At 40.4% G+C, this 22,374-nt stretch overlaps 1 protein-coding gene across 4 annotated transcripts in view; it reads left to right on the forward strand.

The window, feature by feature from the left end:
• npat (nuclear protein, ataxia-telangiectasia locus) overlaps nt 1-22,374 on the forward strand; it is a 43,896-nt gene that overhangs the window by 1,574 nt on the left and 19,948 nt on the right. For all 4 annotated transcript variants that reach the window (XM_067986124.1, XM_067986125.1, XM_067986126.1 and 1 more), the window contains exons 2-11: nt 2,640-2,758; nt 5,031-5,091; nt 7,068-7,140; nt 7,925-7,968; nt 8,311-8,565; nt 9,599-9,680; nt 16,361-16,460; nt 17,841-17,932; nt 20,637-20,724; nt 21,619-21,715. In XM_067986124.1, coding sequence (XP_067842225.1) covers nt 2,640-2,758; nt 5,031-5,091; nt 7,068-7,140; nt 7,925-7,968; nt 8,311-8,565; nt 9,599-9,680; nt 16,361-16,460; nt 17,841-17,932; nt 20,637-20,724; nt 21,619-21,715 — 1,011 coding nt within the window. The remainder of the gene's footprint in view (nt 1-2,639; nt 2,759-5,030; nt 5,092-7,067; nt 7,141-7,924; nt 7,969-8,310; nt 8,566-9,598; nt 9,681-16,360; nt 16,461-17,840; nt 17,933-20,636; nt 20,725-21,618; nt 21,716-22,374) is intronic.

A 22,374-nucleotide genomic window follows, 5' to 3' on the forward strand; every position in this document is an offset into this window, starting at 1 on the left:
CGAGCTACTGATAAGACAATCTGTTTCTTAGTAATGTTGGCTGAGGGATAAATATTGGCCAGGACACCGGGGAGAACTCCCTTGCTGTTCTTCGAAATAGTGCCATGGGATCTTTTACATCCATCTGAGAAGGCAGATGGGACCTTGGTTTGGCATCTCTGAAAATGCAGCACTCACTCTACTACACAGAAGTGTTAGCCTAGATTATGTGCTCACGTCTCTGGAATGGGATTTGAACCCAGAATCTTCTGACTCAGAGGTGAGCACTGAGCTAAGGTTGACAGCTTGACAAAACAACAGTGACCATGGTTTGAAGGATTTTGTTGTATGCAAAGAGAGATTTGATTAAGTGCTATATAAATAAGGATGCTGATGTAGTCTTCTGCACCAAGAAATACTCTTGATTATATTTCTGCATATTATTAGCAAAGGTGTTCTCTGTGCTGTAAATATCTGATACGGTGGGTCTCCAATAGGTTGTTGGAGAGTGAATAAAATGGAGCAGTGTTGTTGCTATACATTACTAATGGTTTTGTACCAATACATTTTAGAAGAAATTCCACTTAAACATGTATGTTTTAATGTTGTTTAATATGCCTGTGATACTGTTAGTTCCTCACATCAAATGTTCATCCTATTGCTAAATGGTTCAAATTGCTCTCTCCAAGTGCAGTACAAGTTTGGAAGAACAAACTGCAGGATGCTTTTCACAGCTCAAGTGAACATAGTACAAAAATTTCACATTTACTGAAATCCTACTGACAACACAAAGTTTCTTCTCATAAGAGAATTTGAAGGAACAACCCCTTATTTGAACTGTGACTGGATAGTTTATGTTGAAAGTACTTCTCAAGCGATCTTTAAATAGTGGTAATGGCACACTGTAGAGAGATTGCATTAATACAAGATGTAGTACATTATTTCTGCATCATACAAAACAATAAGCATTTAGAATTGTACAGGATGGAGTTTTCATCCTTAATATCCCATGCGGTGAATTACTTTTAGCTGTGCCATCGTGGAGAGATGCTGAACCAAGACTAGTTGCAAAGACCGGTGTAGGCTCAGGGTTTGGTGGACAGGGGAAGAGAGTGGGTACTCGAGGTCCAGGTAGGTGGTGGGATTGCAGCAACTGGTGACAGCTTGAGGTGCAGCACCTAGTAGATTCCTGCTTTAGAAAGCCCTGCAGAATTGAAAAATGGTATTTGCAGTTTAAAGAAAAGTAGTGTTAGCATATTTGCCTGACAACCCCCCCACCCCCCAACCAGTGACCCATCAGCTGTGGATTTTACTGGATTCATGACGCAGAACCACCACCAGCCACTGGACACCTTTTACACCTTCCAGGATCTTGAATCCCCACTCTCTACAGATTCATGTATGTCAAAAACTAAGTCCCAATTGGATGCCAAAACCCCCTCCCCTATCAAGACCACGAGCTGCTATCGGCCTGAACCTCCATGAGATGTTAACCCCACCCCACCAAGCAGGTCCCTATTTGTGCAAGTCCCTAACACTATCCGAGTCCTATAACTTCCCTCGCTCCAGCCCAGGTCCTCTCAGCTCTGAAAGCCAGTTCCTGCTGTGAGTAGGAAAAGCTTTGTTTGCTGAGCACTTCAAAAATTAATTAAAGGAGCCGATTGGGCACAAGAAGTGCATATCATATGTAAAAATTTTAATGTATTTATGGATATGTATGCACAAGAATTCCATCTTGCATGAATTTACCTATCACTGTAGCTTAATTCTTGTGGCTTATAACCTTATCTGGATGAAATTACTACTAACTTGCTCTTCAGTACTATAACTATTTTGTATGTCATCTTATAGATGATACTCTGTTTAGTGGATCACGTTCAGTGGATATGGATCATCTGTAACAGTTAGAATTTTTTTGTATTACTATCTTCATAATCCACAAATGGGTTGTAAAGGTGTAGGATTCATAAGTAAAACAGCTTTTTCATTCACCAGTTAGTGATTGGTGAAATTATTTCACTTTTGTGTTATGGAAGGTCTTTGGGAAGAATTTGTATTTTTAAAGTTGGGTTTCTATTGCTTTACACTAACTTGCAAGTATACATAATGTTGACTACTCAGTAACATCAGTGTCAGGATGTTAAGTTGGCACTATTGAAAGCAGCCCAAGCTCCAGTCCTATTTCACAACGGAGCAATTAATAAGTCTTGGGGAATCTTTAATTTGTTATATTTCAAACCTACTTAACAATGATCTGCTGAATTTGATCAGCCTAATTTACTAATCAAATGGTCTACCAACACTAGTGTTTATAAGTTCCTTAAGAGGAGTAATTTGGCTGTTCAATTTTTCTGTTGTGTTTGGGGAGTGAGGACTTGCCCACTAATACACATGCCCTTCCAAACTAGGGCATTTGCTGAAGCTTGTCTTCAACTAGCTTGCAAAAAGGAATATTTTTCTGATTATAGAAATGAGACTGACAGACCTGTAAAATGGTATTTCTGAATTTCTTTTATCACCACTTTTATACATTTATAGTAAATAACTTTGAGCGTAGCCTTTTAACTGTTATAATGTCTGCTGTGTAGCAGTATGCATGTTACAAAAACCATGTATCAGTGAGAAACTTGTGAATTTTATTTATTGTACTTGTGTTGTAGGATATCTGCAGCAGGAAAAGCTTTCTAGTACTTGCCAAGCCTTTATATTGGAAAGTGGTGATCTAAAGGAGTATGCCGAACACAGTACCGAGGATGGGGTGGTTCCTGCTTGTTTGCTGGTACAGTATGCATTTTATAATTTCTTTGCATTATAGAACTTTATTCCATACTTGGTGGGAAAGAAAGACCCATCAGTGAACTAAAAACTTCAAACTTCCCATGTAATGACTCAGATGTGGAGCTTTATTGCAGCACCCAAGTAAGGGGAGCGATAAAACGACTCCGTGGCATGATCCCTGGAAATTTTGAATAAAGCTCCAGGTGTTATGACTGAGGCCTATATGTGGGAGCAGGTTATCTATATGATACCTGAGTAATGCTGACCTGTTCCACTTTCCCAGTGGGCAAATCCTTGTGATGAGTGGAGACAGCTTAAGCTATATACTGCAACTTTTCAAGTGTGCAGTTTCACTCATAGTTATATAGCTATGAGTTTGTTCTTATTTGAAAGTTCATTCCATGTGTTCACATTGAAAAACTGCGTCCTGACATTAGTCTTTACTTTTTCCTAGTTTGAACTCTTGCCCTACTCTCACATTTTAATTTAAAGTAATATTCTGAATTTACCTTTTCCATTCTCTTAACTATCTTACCTACCTCTAAAGGTCAACTTTCACATATCCCTTTTCAAGGCTGAAAAACTCAAGTTTCTCCAGTATTTCCTCATAACTCAGTCTTCTGACACTAGGGATCAGCCTCATGGCTTTTCTCTATGCTGTCTCCAGCACTTCAGTGTCTCCTTTGATTATTGGTGACCAGAGCTGGATATAGTACTCGAAGTGCAGTCTGATCAGAACACTATACAATTTGACCATGCGTCCTTCTGACTTGTATTATATTATTTTGACTGTATAGTTCAATTTGTTGTTTGCTGCTCTGCATTGTTTGGTCTACTAATTCTCTTGGGTCACTTTCAATTTCTTGGCTATTTCAGCACCATTCATGGAGTACATGTACATTTTTCCTTCATATGTGTTATACTTTAACAGCATTAAATGTTATCTGCTATTATTCTATGAACACACACACTTGTCCAACTGATTTTGTAATTTATGAGCTGCCTCTTTGATTCCACTGCCCCTCCTAGTTAAGTATTGTCTGCAAATTTTCATTCAGTTTCTGAATCCATGACATAATTCTATGTAATCAGATCTACATTGGTGTTGACGAACAGCTGAAGTTAATGATACTAAACTAGGTCTATCAATCATTTACTAGATAGATTTATGAACTTCCACAGTTGTGTTTTGTGAAAGTAAAGATTTCTGTGAAACTTGAATTTGCTGCAGTATTTATGTATGTTTAATATGCTGTATTTTACCAGTTACAATTCAGTAAGTATAATACTTGTATGATACTTGCACACCTAATTATCATTTTACGTGTTGCATTTTGAGGGTAAGCAGGTGGTATGCATGCTTATACTCCCAGGGACCTATTACAGCTTGTTAAAAGCTGTAAGGCATTTAGAAAGCAAAGCTAGAGTCATTCATCATGTTTAAGAAGGGAGGCAGGGAAAAGCCTGGGAACTACAGACCAGTGAGCCTGACATCTGTAGTGGGTAAGTTGTTAGAGGGTATTCTGAGACAGGATCTACGGGCATTTGGAGAGGCAGGGACTGATTAGGAACAGTCAGCACGGTTTTGAGAGGAAAATCATGTCTCACAAATTTGATTGAGTTTTTTGAAGGGGTAACCAAGAAGATAGATGAGGGCTGTGCAGTAGACGTGGTCTACATGGACTTTAGCAAAGCCTTTGACAAGGTACCACATGGTCGGTTGTTACATAAGGTTAGATCTCACGGGATCCAAGGTGAGGTAGCCAATTGGATACAAAATTGGATTGACGACAGAAGACAGAGGGTGGTTGTCGAGGGTTGTTTTTCAAATTGGAGGCCTGTGACCAGCGGTGTGCCTCAGGGATCGGTGCTGGGTCCGCTGTTATTTGTTATTTATATTAATGATTTGGATGAGAATTTAGGAGGCATGGTTAGTAAGTTTGCAGATGACACCAAGATTGGTGGCATTGTGGACAGTGAAGAAGGTTATCTAGGATTCCAGATCATAACAAATCGCTGCATTGAAAAAAATTCTCATCTGCCCACTGGTTCTATGCCAATTACCGTAACTCTGTCTCATGTAAATATAATATTTTAGTATGCAATATTTGGGGCTCTGTTTTGTGGCTTCCAACAGACGAATATGTGCTGTCCACGTATGCACATTGTAGATTTATTGCAATAAAATCTTTTTTTTAAATTGACATGTGTCTGAAATTCTTGCGCTTTCATTTGTTAAATTGCTGACTAATGATCAATTCATTTTCTTTCAGTCACTTTTTGGAAAAAACTTGAAAACTATTCTTAACGAATATGTAGTTATGAAAGCAAGAGGTAAGCATAGTTTGTGCTTGATCTAGGATTATATGATGTTATTTTCTCTAATGTCTGATAAACTACAGCTAATAAACTCACTTGCAATTTTGGTAGTTTATGGGCATACAAAAAACTGAAGAGCAAACAACTGTTGAGATACAATGCCTGAGAAATATTGAAAGAATGTAATGATATGGGGGGAAAGAAAGTTGGGGGGAAGCAAATATCAGAGAAGAAAGTCAATGATGTTCTCTGTGACGTTACCAAAAAGTGATCCCGCAGAATAATGAGCAGCTCGGAGGGGCTTGAGCTTGTGTGCAAGTTTGAGTGCAGAATTTGATACGTTACACCTGATTTTACAGATGAAGCAGTTGCTGTACTGCTGGAGCAGGGTCCTGTCAAATAGGTGGTTCTGAATAAGTCTCGTCGTATGAGAAAAACTGGCAGAACCAGACCCTCATGGATTTGCTGCCTCTTCGATCTACTCGGCCTCGCCACAGCCTTTAACAAGGTCGACCACACCATCCACCCCCAGTGCCTCTCCTCTGTTGTCCAGCTGAGCGGGACTACCCTCAGTTGTTTCCACTCGTATCCAGAAAATCTCCAACAATGGCTTCTCTTCACATCCCCCAAGAATCTATGCTTGGCCCCCTCCTACTCCTCCTCCACACCCTGTCCCTTGATAACATCATCTGAAGACATGGCATCAGGTTCTACATGACACCCAGCTCCACCTTTTCACCACCTTTCTTGACCCCTCTCTGTTGTCAGCCTGCTTGTCCACTATCTAGTCTTGGATGAGCTGCAATTTCCTCTGCTTAAACATTGTAAACTCCAAACCCATTGTCTTCGCTCCCTCCCCGCAACAAACTCTGTGCACTCACAACTGATTCCATCCCCCTCCCAGGTCACATGCTGCTGAATCCCTCATCCATGCCGCTGTCACCTTCAGACTATTCCACTGCTCTCCACCCTCAATAAAATTTAGCTCATTCAAAGCTCTTGCCTGTATCCTAAACAGAACCCACACCAAGTCCCATTCACCCATCACCCAGTGCTCGCTGACCTACATTGGCTACCAGTTTCCCAAAGCCTCCAATTTAAAATTCTCATCTTTGTGTTCAAATCCCTTTACGACCTCACCCCTCCCTATCTCTGTAAGCTCCTACAGCCCCACTGAGAACTCTGTTCCACCATCTCTGGCCTCTTGTGAATCTCCCACACCACCCACAATTGGTGGCTGTGTCATCAGTTGTCGAGGCCCTAATCTCTCAAATTCTTTTCCTAAACCTCTTTGCCTTCACCTCTCCTCCTTTTAAGACCCTCTTTTTATTTTATTCCTACCTCTTTGATCAAGCTTTTAATCACCCATCCTAATTTCTGCTTCCTTGACTTGGTGTCAATTTTTGACTTTAATTATCTTTCTATGCAACACCTTGGGTTCTTTGTCTGTTAGAAGCGCTCTATAAATGTAAGTAGTTGTTATTGTTTTTGTCGTCAAGCAAGTCCAGATATACGAGTTAAGTTTCCCCTTGTACGAGACTAATCTGACGAGAGGTTATTTGCATGGTAATTCTGAAAAGTTGCTCTGCTGTCCAAGTATAGGTCTGATATAACTTCTCTGTTGTAATTGGGTTCAGAACGTTACTGAGCCTCCCAGTAGGGCTGCCCCATTGTTTGAAATTAAGGAATGGGTAAAAAGTGGAATATATTCCACCAAAAGCATAGCAGATGGCATGAAGAATTAGAGCAGGTAAAAATGTAACCTGTACCTTAATATGAGACAAGAATGCAGAAATAATTGCTCCAACACCCTCATGGTGGAGTTTTGACTTCTTGGGGCAGATTTAGTAAGTGGGCCTTGCCCTGACTTCATCCAGTGGTAGATTTTTGGGTCTAGTAATCTTAGTGGATGTGACCTGGTTTCTTAATGTAAAGCTGAATTTTACCATTCAGTGCTAGTAAAACAATGTTTATCATTTCCATTTTTTTAGATTCAATGCCAGAAGCACCTGCAGTGTTGCCATCCTTGTGGAGGAAATTGGAGTACACACTTTCTCAAATTAGGTAATGAAATCGTCTTTTTGACTGGGATGAATGCTAGTAAACATTTTTCTAAATGGAATAATGGCACTTAAAAGGCTTCACCACTTAGGATGTTTAGAAAATTATTTTATAAATTTAACACTGAAATGGAATACTTTCCAATTTCAGGCACACATTGTTTCATCAAGCATTCCCCTGTTGGGTGTTATATGGTTAGGTACAGAGTAAAGCTTCCTCTACTGTACCCCAGCCTCATGAATGTGCTTCTATCCTCAGTGCAATAATTTCCATGTCCCAAAACCAGCCATCCTCTGTCTTGTCTGCATGGGACTACCAAATTATGAGGCAGTTTGTGCTGTCAATCCACACCCACCAGCAGCTGCATTATCAGCCAAACTGATATCACAAGAGGAACATTTAGAGGAGACTTCTATTCCATCAGCAAGGGTTGGAATTGAACTCAAGTCCTAGAGTTGAAAGGCCTCTAGTTAATCCACACTCTCGGGAGTGTATTCTGAATGTAAAGCTGTCTTTCCTGCCTACCCCTTCCTCCCAAATATTCTTTTATTCTATCTATGAAGACCTATTGTGTCAGGTCTTGCAGCTAGAAGAGAGCCACTCCTTTGGTAGATGCAGCAGGCTTTTTGGTGAGTGGGTTGATATCCTTCATAGTTGAGGAACTAATCCCAGAGCTCCAAAGCAGTTTCAAAATGCTGTACTGAATTGAACAGAATGTAATTATTGACTTTCTGTGCTGTTTCTTGAATATTGCTGTATGTAATCGATGTATTTGTTTTATTTACAGGAGTTTGCAGCAGAGCTCTGTAGCATTAGCTACAAACCAGAGAGGTATCTTTTTATAAAAGTATTTTGCATGAAATAACTTTGGATATGTCTGTGATTAGTCAAACCTTTTTAACTTACTTTGTTTTTTTTCCTCTGGTCTTCCCTCATCCATAAATCAGCTCTAACATTAATCCTTTGCTGCTGTATATAGGAATTCATAGTTAACAAAAAAGGACCCAGACTTTATATTAAGTACCCTTCTGTGCAAAGGAATGCTGAATTATTAAAAATTTTGAATGTTTATAAAATTGACTCTTAATTTCACTGCAATTAGACATTCTGTGTTTGTCAAAGGGGTATCGAATCCTCTTTTTTTAAAAAGAAACTCAATCTTGTTTTCCACAGCTCGTACAAAAAATGCTTTAAATGAATTACGACGCCGAGGGAACTGTTCTTCAAGGCAGGTGTCCAGGGCTAACTCCAGCCTCTTGTCCATTTCTCCACAAACTGAGCAGAGGATTATTATACCTCTGTCAGCAAATCCCGTTGTAATAGCACACAGCTCTGGAGCCAGTCCGGTCATCCCACAACCTCGACCTGACGTTTATACAAACCAGTTCCGTTTACAAGATGCTAGTCGGCCTGCAACTAACCCAAGTGGTAAGTAAGTAGGTTCGTTGGGAACGGAAATTTTAGCTCCAAGGATAGAACAAGTTTGCTTAATGGGTAGCTGAGCTATCCATAGGATGGTCCTTAATTTGATTCTCGATCTATTCTAAGTTAGCTGAGATCGGGTGGAGTGGTGCAAGGGGCTTCAAGTGGCCTTAGTGCCCATGAGCTAGGCAGAGGAAAATCAGGTCTGTCTGATGATTATCCAGTGACTCTTGCTGGAAATAGCTGGGTATGATTATCTGATGAAGATGAAATCGAACTTGGTTCTAATAACATCTGCAGTTGATTATGTCCATGCTAGCCATCTTTTTGCATTCTCAGTGCCTGCTTGTCACTGTTTGCCATTGGTGGAGGCAACTGATTGTATGATGCATTTATATTTTATATAATTTTAAATTTAGTGTTTGTGTAAGCTTCTGTATTTAATGTTTTAACTTATATTCCTCTAATGCTAGAATTGACCTATAAGGGTTTAACTCCCAAAGCTGCGTATAATATTTTTTTCAACAAAGTAAACGCTTGAACTAGTCTGAGGTACTAATCATCCTACGAGTCTGATTTACAATCTCAACCATCTTGTGCTTTTATTAGAGATGACCCCCTTGTCCCACAGAAGTACCCTTGCAACGCCTTGTTGTTTAAAGCACTATTCTGTTTAATTTATGCAGCTGTGACAGGACTGTTTTTGAGTTGAGTTTTTTTGAAGCTGTTGGACAGCTTTTGCAAGTTTATTAGATTGGCATGTCTGTGACTAGCCTCTCGACACTTGATATCAAGGCTCATGAATGAATAATGGCCATTTGGGTGGGCTGTTGGAGGGCAATTAGTGCCATAAAACCAGCAAGGTGTCATCATCTTGAAATAGAGAAACTGGCAGAAGCATGGCATATGTGCTCTGCTTTTATCTTTATCGGCATTGGTATGTGTTACGGGAAAGGTAAACCAGAGACTAGCAATTTGCAGTATGGGATGGGGGATGCAAATTTGTATTGTTGAAAAGAACTTTCTTTTTATTGTTTAGGTGATGCTCTTCATATAGTTGTTCCTGGACCTTATGACCGAAGATTACAACCTGAACATGTTTCTCCAGGAAAACGAAAATGGTAAATGAGTAGTGAACTGGAAAATCTTATATTACCTCAGTCATGTTAAAGTTGCATTGCTGCACAAACGTTGTAATTTTACACTCTATTGAAATGTCACTTAGCAAATTCCATGTTTCAAATCTAATTTGTTCACACAAGTAGTTTTATATTTTCACTTTTGTAAGTGAGGTTAAATTTCTCGGCAGTGTGTTTTGTTTACAATGTCTGATGTCCCCTTCTGTGCTGATGATTGCAAAAGTCAGTACACGTTGTACAGCAGAGGATCAGTCAAGATCTGAATCACATTTCCACAAATATAGCAAACTCATGCATTGGGATGGACTGGAAAAAATGAATTTAACAGCTAAAATGAGCTGAAGACCTAACCGGGCCAGTTAGTTTGCGGTGACTGAATAAGCTAAATTCCATGTGTTATTATAGAATCGTTACAGCACAGGAGGAGGACACTTGGCCCATCGAGCCTGTGCCAGCTCTTTGTAAGAGCAATCCAGTTAGTCCCATTCCCCCGCTCTTTCCCCGTAGTCCTGCTAATTTCTTCCCTTCAAATATTTATCCAATTCCTTTTTGAAAGCCACGATTGAATCTGCTTCCACCACCCTTTCAGGCAGTGCATTCCAGATCAAAACTGTGTTTTAAAAAAAAGTTTTCTTCATGTCGCGTTTGATTCTTTTCTTTTGTCAATCACCTTAAATCTGGTTCTTGACCCTTCTGCCAATGGGAACTGTTTCTCTTCATTTACTTTATCTAACCCCGTCATGATTTTGAATACTTCTATCAAATCTTCTCTCAACCTTCTCTGCTCTAAAGAGAACAACCTCAGCTTCTCCAATCCATCCATGTAACTGCAGTCCCTCATCCCCGGAACCATTCTAGTAAATCTTTTCTGTGCCCCCTCTAAGGCTTTCAAATCCTTCCTAAAGTGCGCTGCCAGAATTGGACACAATATTCCAGTTGTGGCCAGACCAGTGTTTTATAAAGGTTCAACATAACTTCCTTGCTTTTGTACTCTATGCCCCTATTTATAAAGCCCAGGATCCCGTATGCTTTTTTAACGGCTTTCTCAACTTGTCCTTCCACCTTCAAAGATTTGTGCATGTGTACCCTCGGGTCTCTCTATTCCTGCATCCCCTTTAGAATTTTACCATTTAGTTTATATTGCCTCTCTTCATTCTTCCTGCCAAAATGTAACACTGGGCACTTCTCTGCTTAAATTTCATCTGCCATGTGTCTGCCCATTCCACCAGCCTGAATGTCCTTTTGAAATCTATTACTGTCCTCCTCACAGTTCACTACACTTCCAAGTTTTGTGTCGTCTGCAAGTTTTGAAATTGTACCCTGTACGCCCAAGTCCAAGTCATTAATATATATCCAAAAAAGCAGTGCCCCTAGTACCGACCCCTGGGGAACACCACTGTTTCCCTTCCTCCAGTCCGAAAAACAATTGTTCGCCACTAGTCTCTGTTTCCTTTCACTTAGCCAATTTTGTATCCATGCTGCAACTGCCCCTTTTATTCCATGGGCGTCAATTTTTCTGACGAGCCTATTATGTGGCACTTTATCAAAGGCCTTTTGAAAGTCCATATACATAACATCAACCACATTGCCCTCATCAACCCGCTCTGTTACTTCATCAAAAAACTGAATCAAGTTAGTTAAACACGATTTGCCTTTAACAAATCCATTCTGACTTTCCTTAATTAATCTACACTTGTCCGAGTGACTGTTAATTTTGTCCTGGATTATCGTCTCTCAAAGCTTCCCCATCACCGAGGTTAAACTGACTGACCTGTAGTTGTCGGGTTTGTCCATACAACCTTTTTTGAACAAGGGTGTAACATTTACAATTCTCTAGTCCTCTGGCACCACCCCCACATCTAAGGTTGGTTGGAAAATTATGGCCAGCACCTCTGCAATTTCCACCCTTACTTCCCTCAGCAACCTAGGATACTATGATCATTGTTCCCTAGATGTTCCCCCACTGATACTTGCTCCACTTGACCCACCTCATTCCCCAGAACCAGATCCAGCAATGCCTCCTTCCTCGCTGGGCCGGAAACATACTGATCAAGAAAGTTCTCCTGAATACACTTCAGAAATTCCTCCCTCCTATTTTCCCTTTACACTATTACTATCCCAATCTATATTAGGATAGTTGAAGTCCCCCATTATCACTACTCTATAGTTCTTGCACCGCTATAATTTCCCTGCAATTTTGCTCCTCCATATCCTTCCCACTAATTGATGGCCTATGGAATACACCCAGTAGTGTAATGGCGCCTCTATTGTTTCTTAATTCTAACCAAATAGATTCTGTCCTTGGCCCCTTAAGGACATCCTCTCTCTCCAGCACTGCAATATTCTCCTTAATCAATACTGCCACCCCACTCTTTTTTTCCTTCCCTATCTTTCCTGAACACCTTGTATCCAGAAATATTCTGCCCTTTATTGAGCCAGATCTCCGTTATCACCACTACATCATATTCCCATGTGGCTATTTGCACCTGCAGCTCGCCTACCATATTTACCACGCTTCGTGCGTTTACATACGTGCACTCTAAACCTATCCTAGACCTTCTCGTGTTCCCTTTTAGTCTGATCCCACCTAATACTGTACTATTTCTTATTCTAGTGCTATCTGTCTCTCCCAATTACAATGGATTCTAGGAATTTTATGGTGATTTGGGGATCGTATTCTGTGATTCTGTCTGATTATAATTAGGACCATAGGTTTATAGTGACTGAATAAGTCTAATTCCATTTTTATTATGTAATTACAGGATATTTCTGGAATTCTACCACTGTTTTAGGATTGCATTCTCCTTCTGTCTTCCATGCATGTTTTCTGTTTCTCGGCATGCTCCCTCGCGTGCATGCTCTGTCTCTCTTTCTGTTGTGTACTTTTTTCTCTTCACCCCCTCGTTTTCTTTCTGCCTTTGTGCGTTTCACTCTTAATCTGTCATATCTCTGCTGCACTATTTCTCTTTGCTGCTTCCCCCTTTCTGTTTTTCTTTTTATTACTCTCCTCTTGGGAGCAGGCCTGCTGCACCTCTGGACTGCAAACGGAGAGCAGTTAAAGCCAGCACCAAGTGGAGAACCATGGGAGGGAGTGAGCAAGAAAGCGTGAGCAATCGGAGCTAATACTGGAGGGCAAGGAGAGACGGTGGCTTTGGTCTATCGTACATGCGTTCTTCTTTATGTGCCATCATTAGGTTGGATCCTAGATTACAGGATGCAGTGTTGCCTACCAGCGGCAGGATTGTACCCAACATCGAGGCTGTTGATCTTGGTGGGGGTGATTTTCATGGGATGGGTACATTTGATTCTTTTACTTTCGTGAATTACTGAAAGTTTATTTTTAGGGGTAAACATTGTGACTGGTGAGGAACTGTCATGGCAGCTGTATGCCATAGAATTTTTTTTGGTACAATGTGATTGGTTGTTGTTGCTACAGAGATTGGTTTCAGGTTCTGAGATGTGATTTGGCCAAAAAGACTCTAACAACATACTGATGTGAATTCATGTAGTGTCTGATCATTGCTATTGTGGTATACCCATAGGCCTAAGTGAGGCAAAATATGTAACCCATGGAAAGCCTCACTACTGTTCGGAGTGTACCGCAAATTGAAAATGCAAGCACACTGCTGTTAATATACTAGTCTGCTAGAAATATAGTATTGATCACTGGGAGAGCTGTTGTGATTGTAGTGTCAGATGGTGTAGACCCATTTCAAATGCACTTGTTTGTTTCTGTCAGATTCTGTTAGGGTGAAATGCACTATTTCACAACTATTACAATCATTTTTTAAAATTTTACTTGTGTAAAAATAACCAGACCAAAATTACAAAGCACTAAGCTATCCTTGTAAAATTGATATAAACGTAATGCAGTTTTATTATACACAATATCTCCTTTTTGTGCTTTCACTCATACACTTCAAAGTTTGGCTACCTTATTGAGAATATATTTAATATGTCCTTGCCTGGTTCCATTCTTATCTATCCAGTCGTAGCCAGAGAATCACCTGCAATAGCTTCTCTTCCCACTCCTGTGCCATTACCTCTGGAGTCCCCCTAGGATTTATCCTTGGCCGCTACCTATTTCTCATCTACATGCTGCCCCTCGGCAATATCATCCGAAAACACGATGTCAGTGTGCGTCTGGAACCTTACGACACCCGGCTCTGGCTCACCACGACCTCTCACGACCCCTCCACTGTCTCTGATTTGTCACGCTTCTTGTCCAACATCCATCCTGGATGAGCAGAAATTTCCTCCAACTAAATATAGGGAAGACCGAAGTCACTGTCTTCGGTCCCTGCCGCAAACTCCATTCCCTCGCCTGGCCATTGTCTGAGGCTGAATCAGACTGCTCGCAACCTTGGCTTTCTATTTGACCCTGAGATGAGCTTCTGACCACGTATCCACTCCATCAATAAGACCACCTACTCCCACCTTCGTAACATCGCCCGTCTCCGCCCCTGCCTCAGGTCATCTGCTGTTGAAACCCTCATCCACGCCTTTGTTATCTCTAGACTTGACTATTCTAATTCTCTCTTGGCGGGCCTTCCATCTTCCACCCTCCATAAACTTGAGCTCATCCAAAACTCTGTTGTCCATATCCTAACTTGCACCAACTCCTGTTCATCTATCAACCCTGTGTTCGCTAACCGACATTGGCACCTGATCTGGCAACATCTTGATTTTAAAATTCTCATCCTTGTTTTCAAATCCCTCCATGGCCTCACGCCTCCTCTGTAACCTCCTCCAGCCCTACAACTTTCTGAGATCTCTGCGCTCCTCCAATTCTGGCCTCTTGCTTTTTCCCAATTTTAATCGTACCACCATTGGCGGCTGTGCCTTCAGCAATTTTGTTTGGTAACACTCCTGTGAAGCGTCTTGGGACGTTTTACTACATTAAAGGCACTATATAAATGCAAGTTCTTGTATGTTAGCAGCCTCTCGCCTCATGGACTTCCTGTAGTAAAACACTTCCTTTAACATTTTACATTTTCTCTGTCGCACTCGTGTCATGTTTTTCTGTTATACTTTTCTGCATATTTTTTATGTTGCTTTCTATTCATTTTACTTACGCCCGATTTGATCCTTCGGACGTGTTTTCTGCTTTGACAGAGTTCCAATGCAGCGGAGCCAATTTTCTGGGGTTCAGGCATTTCAAGTATTGTCAGAGGGCTTCCAGTGGGATTCCCACTTCTGTTGGCAGTTCTCCTGGGGTGGGGGAATGAATGGAAAACTACTGCAAAGGCCTCTTGCACCTGCTACAGTGTAGCTTGTTTGCCAACAATGTAGGCTAAAGTGACCATGAAGAATTTAAAGTGGCCCATTTTCTATTGCCATAACAACCCCAAATGCTAGTAATGTGCTAGTATTCCTAGCACCCAGTGCTATTAAAGCATAAATGTATCAGATGGCATATTCCTGTCATTAGAATACACCCGCCTAAATTAGGGTGGATTTATTCTACGTCCCCGTCATTTCTGGCAGAAAATCCCGGCTGAGAGCATTGGTAGCCAACAGAGCATCTTCCCAAGAATTTCTCACCCACGTCTGGTGTGGGGGCCAGCATAATATCCAGCTCTTGGTCTTCAAGGCTGGTGCCTATTTACAACCTAGTTTCATCTCCAGCCTATTTGGAGCTGTGGGGATCAGCTCAAGTATTTACAATCTTCAGGTAAGTTTATTTTATTCTTTTAACATTTAAAAACATTTTTGATGGGGCCCTGCCCATTCCTGTTTCTCTGACTTTTCTCGCTTCATAGGAAGAGAGGATGGGCAACAGGAGGATAGTGGGAATGATGGTGTGAGGAGAAGGGTAGGAGATAGATTGGAGCAGTGAACAGGGTGATGGATTCGGTAAGGAATGATTTTGAAGTGAAGTGAAGTGAAGTGAAGTGAAAGGGTACAGGGGTGCAGAGAAGGCAAGGTGGGGGACATGAGGGGTGGGGAAGAGGTGGTAAATGGGAGGGGTGGGGAGGGCAGAAAAAAGAGTGAGTGGGGTGGGTGATGTTGATCAGACATAGTGCAAGGGATGTGAGATGCAAATAGGAAAGCAGCAAATGGCCTCCATTGTCCTCTTCCCCCAGTCCTCTAAAAGACAGCGAGACTCCTAATCTCACCTACTCAGCCATTCAGATCTTCCCTCTTAATTCAACTGCACCAGACATCCCCAGTCTCCTCTTGCCAACCATCCTCGTTTTCTCTTTGATGTCTGCATTTGTCATTGTCATTATCCATTAGCTGAACCAATTGCCATGTCTGTATATATTTGAATATTGTGTGCTGGCTCTCCTTTCACGGCCATCACCAAGCAGCCTGGTTATGCTTGGTTTGAAGGGAAAGCTACCGACAAGTACAAGACAGGAAGACAGAGCTGCTTCATGTTTGTCACAGATTACTTCCCACAGGCTGTACCTAATCATTGCTCTTCCAAGGAACATGCCAGGTTAGCACCTAAAAATCACAACTGTGTTCCAGACCCCCAGAGTACCAGTGAACAACAGCATGTGGTATTGGCTGGAATTGTTAACTTTGCCATGTGAATTAATGCCATTCTATCCTACATTAAAGAAACCTGCATTTCTTTACAATTTTGATATCATGTACATTTGAACTATATTAATGACTTCGTAAAAGATTTTATTTCTTGTTTTTGATTTTAGTGATTCTCCTCGCAAAAGAAGTGGGTTTGTATCAGGACAGAATTCAACTTCTAGAAGTGTGGAGAATGAAGTGGAAGAAAGCCAAGTCGAAATTTTTCCAGTAAGTGTTATTTGTACCAGACTAGACAAGTGTCCAAAATTCAGTCAAAAGCCTGCTTTGCTTAATATAATTCTGCTTATCCAAAACTGGGAGGTGATGCAGCCAGGCAGATACAACAGAAGGCTCCCAGCTGGCGAGCTAGAGCAAGAATCGTCAGTTAGATTAACAGGACAGAACAAAGAACTGCAGAGGAGGAAATTCCATCCATTACCATCTCCTACAGGATGACATTGATGGGTCTTGAGGAGCTGTTTGTGGTCTGGGCTGTCCTGTCCTCCCAAGGGAAGGTTGGAGGAGTTAATAACTGGTAGAGGAGTCTCAAGTTTATTCTTTTTACTGGGTTTGAGTTAAATTGTGTAAACATAAAGATAATTTTGTAAGTTAAATGCTGCCTGTCTCTTTTACTTTATGCTAAGCTCCTCAAGACAGTTGGTAGCATTTTTGAACTGAAAAATAACATTACTGAAATGGTTAACATTAGATTATTGGCTTCTCCTGATAGCTTAGTGAGTAAATGCATTGAATAATATGGTACTGAACCATATGGAGCAAGAGTCTATGGTTCAGACCCTGACTTGTGCTGTTCCTTGGTTTCAGTCAGTACAGCTGTGAAGAGGACAGGTGGCCTTAGTGATCCCAGGCTAGGGAGGGGGAGTCAGCTTAGGTTCCTGCATCTAATCACAACGGGAAATAAAAAGTTGGTATCAGTAAAAGTCACCATGAAGCTGTCGGATTGTCATAAAAACCCAACTGGGTCACTACTATCCATTAGGGAAGGAACCCTGCTGATCTTATCTGGTCTGGCTTATGTGTGACCGTACCAACATGGTTGACTCAAATATCCTCTGAAGTGGCCTAGCAAGCCACTGAGTTGTAGAACAAGGCCCACCACTGCTCAAGGCAACTAGGGATGGACAATAAATGCTGACCTTTCCAGTGACACCCTCATCCCAAGACCCTTGCTACCTATGTATATTTGATGCCAGATGAGAACAGGATTGAGCTCTTTTTCCCCCCCCCCCCGCCACCCCCCCTTCCTCCATAGTAAAATGGCCATTTGGGTGAGGTACCAAGGGGATACTGGCACCTATGAAGCTGTAGCCCAGAACAAGCCAGTCATTGATATGGGGAGGAAAATTGACTGAAGGAAAAAGTAGATATGAGGTTCATTTTCAGTCATGGGCTTGTAAAATGCCCCACCCAAACCTGGTGTAATTACTTAAGGAATTTTGCTGTATTCTTGGTTAAGAATTAAAACAATTTTTTCTTGTTTAGATTATATATGCAATCTATAAATGGGTTTAGTCAGCTGGTTCTTTTAAATAGGACTGTATAGAATGTTAATTAAGAATGGATTTGTAGTCTCGTTTTTGTTTGCAGCAAAGAGTAATTGAAAATGCCAGGGAGAAAATCTTGAAAGACCGATCTCTACTAGAAAAACTTGCAGAAAACATTAATAAAGTTATGTTCAGGTAATGTAAATCTTTTATTACATCGAGTTACATCAAAACTACAGCATAGGAACAGGCAATTCGGCCCAACTGGTCTATACCGGCGTTTATGCTCCACACGAGCCTCCTCCCTCACTACTTCGTCTAACCCTATCAGGATACCCTCTATTCCTTTCTCCCTCGTGCTTATCTAGCTTCCCCTTATTTGCCTCAACTACTCCTTGTGGTAGCACGTTCCACATTCTTACCGCTCTTTGGGTAAGGAAGTTTCTCCTGAGTTCCCTATTGGATTTATTAGTGACTATCTTATATTTATGGCCCAAGTCCTGGTCTCCCCCACAAGTGGAAACATTTTCTCTATTTCAACCCAATCAAACCATGTCATTATATTAAAGACCTCTATCAAGCCACCCCTCAGCCTTTTTTTAAGAGAAAAGATTCCCAACCTATTCAGCTTTTCCTGATAAGGATATTTCTGGTGTCATCCTTGTGAATCTTTTTTACACCCTCTCTAATGCCTCTATATCCTTTTTATAATATGGAGACCGGAGCTGTGCAACAAGCTGGCATTTTTTTTTAGTGATGTTGTATAATTTTGTCAATGTGCCATTTCTACCTTCCATACTACCCATACTTGTGCCCTTTTTTGAATGAGATTGACCAATTAGTGTAAAATTATGAACACTGTTGTAGATTTCCTGTCATTTCCAACTGAATTAAAACTGCCTGAAATAATATACCTTGAAATCTTTACCATCCTGAAACCTTGATTAAAAGGGCATGTTAAATTTGTTTGGAATGAATATGTAAAGGATGGATTGTTGAATGTTAAAACTGAAGTAATTAATTTTGTGTTGGGATCATCGAATTTTACAGCACATGAGGCCATTCAGTTCATCATGCCTATTCCAGGTTTCTGAAAGAGCGTTAATACTTTATATTTAAAACAAATCTTTTTCAAATTGTTTTCCGCTTCCCTTTCAAAGGCTATTGTGGATTCTGCTACCACTTTTTCTGGTACGGCATTCCATGTCCTAACAATTCTGTGTCAAAATAAGTAAATTCTTCTGACCATTCTCTTTTTTCATTTTGGTGAAAATCTTAAGTTTATGCTCTCTACATACTGATTTCACTGACGAGTGGAAATAGTTTCTCTTGATTTACCTCATCAGAGCACCTCTATCCAATCTCCTCTTTAGTCTCCTAACTGAAGCCTCTCATCCCTGATACTATCTTAGGAAATCTCTTCTGCACCTTCTCCATGGCCATGACCTTTCTCCCAAAGTAAGACACTCAAAACTTCAAGCAGCGGGTCACTCAATGATTTGAATAGGTTGTAGCATTATCTTTCTACTTTCATACTCTGTGCCTCTATTTATAAGGCCTGGGATCCCATAGAGGTAAAAAGCATAAAAGATGTAAATACAATTTAAAAAGTGGATGAACACAAGATATTTAATATTATGAGTGATTACTTCCTCCAAGTATTGACGAGGGTAGACTTAAGCCGCATGCCCTCCCCACTTTGATATAGGTTAGATGGAAGCCTAAACAGTCTTAAAGGGCTGAAAACTAAGGTGGGGATAAATGTTATGTATCCCACGCTGCTGAAAGAGACTAGGGAGGATGTTTGTGAGGTATTGACAATAATTAGGAGGGAGTTACTGGACACGGGGGAGGTACCAGTTGATTGGAAACAAACTAATATTCAAATATGTTTTCATATTCAAAAAGGGCAACAAATCAGGTGTTGGCCGTTACAGAGCCATTAGTCTCACTTCCATTCCATGTAAAGTAATGGAATTGAGTATCGGGAGTAAACTTGAGGTTTATCGGTACAGTAGTAACGTAGTAAACAGCGGTAACATGGATCTGTGAGGGGAAGAACTGCCTGACCAACCTCTGACTTCTTTGAGAAAGTGACAACCCAAGCAACCTGTGGAAAGCCCTACAATATAATGTACCTCTGCTTCCAACAAGCATTTGACAAAGTTCCACATCGAAGGCTAGTATTGAATTTCAGAGCTGTGAGGATTCAGGCTAAACACTGAGAATTGATGAGAAATAGTTTGACGGGTAGAAAACAACTACTCTGAAGCATTGTGGAGGGGTGAAGTACTGAGTGGGGTGTCCTGGGGCTCAGTGTTGGGACCGCTACTGTTCGCCATTTATATAAATGGCTCAGAAATTCAGTGCAAAGTGGTCAAATTTGCTGATGATGCCAAATTTGGAGTGAAGTGCTTTTTTCCCCCAATTCGCTGCTGGGTTTTCACTTCTTAAATGGCTGACGTGACAAGTTAACTAATACACGGCATTAATGCTTTCTGTAGTGATGTCTACAGATTTTACCATTTTCTATGGACATGTTGATTGATTTTTATATACAATTTTACAACACCAAGTTATAGTCCAGCAATTTTATTTTAAATTCACAAGCTTTCGGAGGCTTCCTCCTTCGTCAGGTGAACGATGTGAAAATGACATCGCACTGCACTATACCACAATATGATGTAGTACAGTATGTTAAAAAAATGCTTTGGTTATGTAAATTCAGTTTGTAGCTTTATGTTCATCGGAACATTTCAGCCAAAACCATATAATTGAATTAAATGTGGGTCGGACTTTGCTAAACTGGGCGGATAAACTCAACAGTAGCTTCAATTGCACATCATGTAAAACTTCTCAAATTTATGTGTTACATCCAACATCTTTTTTCTTATTATAGCGAGACTAGTACTGGACACCCTTCAAAGCCACCGGACAGTAGTACTTCTTTACCGGATCAGTCCATTGATGAAATTCTAGGCCTTGGGGTAACACTTATTTAATATTTGAGTGGTATACCACCTAACTATTTTATGCAACTTGTAACTTTGTACACTTGTATCATTAAATGTGGTACTTTGTTTTGCTGAATTTGTTAGCATTGAATGGATGCTCTTGAATTTTTTTTTCAACATATTCAAGTTAGTTTAATTGACCCAAAAGAGCAGACCAGTGGGTGATACCAAGAAGTTATGATAGTGCGCTAGATGTGGCTTCATGCCTACAAATCTAAATATGGGACAATACTTGCAAGACCTTTCAGTAGATATAGTGGAGATGATGTGTTTGGAGAAAAAGTAGTAACTATGCTGTTGCTATATTTGTATAAATATAAGAAAGCTTTCATAGCTCATTGGAAACCACATTTAGCTTTTAAAAAATCTAATGATTTAAAATACTGAAATCTATATTCCAATATAGTTTATGAAATGTTTTCTGTTAGTTTACATCTACAGAAATGTTGGAATGAACGGGACTCAGCTGATGAACATCTGTAATGTTACTTCAGTATCATAGTTCTTCAGAATTAGTAGATAGAGCATCCAGCCTGCACGAATGTTGGAGTCTCAACTCAGCTAGGTTTTGATTTTTGTGCTGAGAAACATTTATACACAAATGGGGAATGGTGTGAAAGTAGAAAGGGAGGAGAGGAAAACTATTTTTAAAAATGGGCAAGGGAAAAAATATATTTGTTTATTTAAAAATATTTCTTTAAATGCTTTTTTGACTGCCATCATATGAACAATTTAATTTTTTCAGGCTGGCAAGGTGTTCCTGAAGGCACCAAAAATGTCCACAATCTTGACCGTGTTAGCTCCTTTAACTAAATGAAGCTGTATGACTGAAAGCTTAAAATAAAATGTCCATTTTATTTTTCGTAGGATGAAGTCCATATGACTGATGAAGCTATCCAGGATATCTTGGAGCAGACTGAGTCAGACCCAGCATTTCAGGCTCTGTTTGATCTCTTTGATTATGGTTTGTACTGAACACCATCAGAAAGTGTACACTTTTTATTTATGCTTATATAGTGGGTGGCCTTGTATTTGGTCGTCATTAAAGATTTATAGATGTTGGACTTGATCTGAGCAGATGAGGTTCTCTTGGACTTGATATAAGTCTTTGTGAAAAGAAATACAACTTCTCATTGTAGCCAATAAATGGCAACTATAAGAATCCAGTTTGAAATTTGTAAGAAGGTGCTTCAAGGATATAAATGTAAAATACATTGTAGGACAAAAAGAGTTATGGCATTTCTTCAATATAACCAGACAACTCCAATATATAGAGAGCGGTTTTGTGCAGTGACATCCGTATAACATTCTGCTGTAAGAGCTAATAAGTTGCTCTACCAGATTTCAGTTCAGATTTTAAGAATAGAAACCAATGTACTGGCATATGCTGCTGGAGGCCTAGTGAGAGGTAGCAAATCCTTGAGTAGTTCAAACAGTAGAAAGCATCCCAGGCAGGGTGGACAGAGCTTTATTCTGAAATAGGCCTGGCATTAATTGAGCACCTTGGAAAAGTTCTCCAGTTCAATATTCCTCATCTTGATGAGTGCAGGAATTCACCAAATAGAATTTAAAATACATATAACAGGTAATTTGTCATTAATTCTTTTGAGGGCTGCAGTTGTA

The sequence above is a fragment of the Heptranchias perlo genome, chromosome 6, assembly GCF_035084215.1.
Source record: "Heptranchias perlo isolate sHepPer1 chromosome 6, sHepPer1.hap1, whole genome shotgun sequence".
Taxonomy (NCBI): Eukaryota; Metazoa; Chordata; class Chondrichthyes; order Hexanchiformes; family Hexanchidae; genus Heptranchias; species Heptranchias perlo.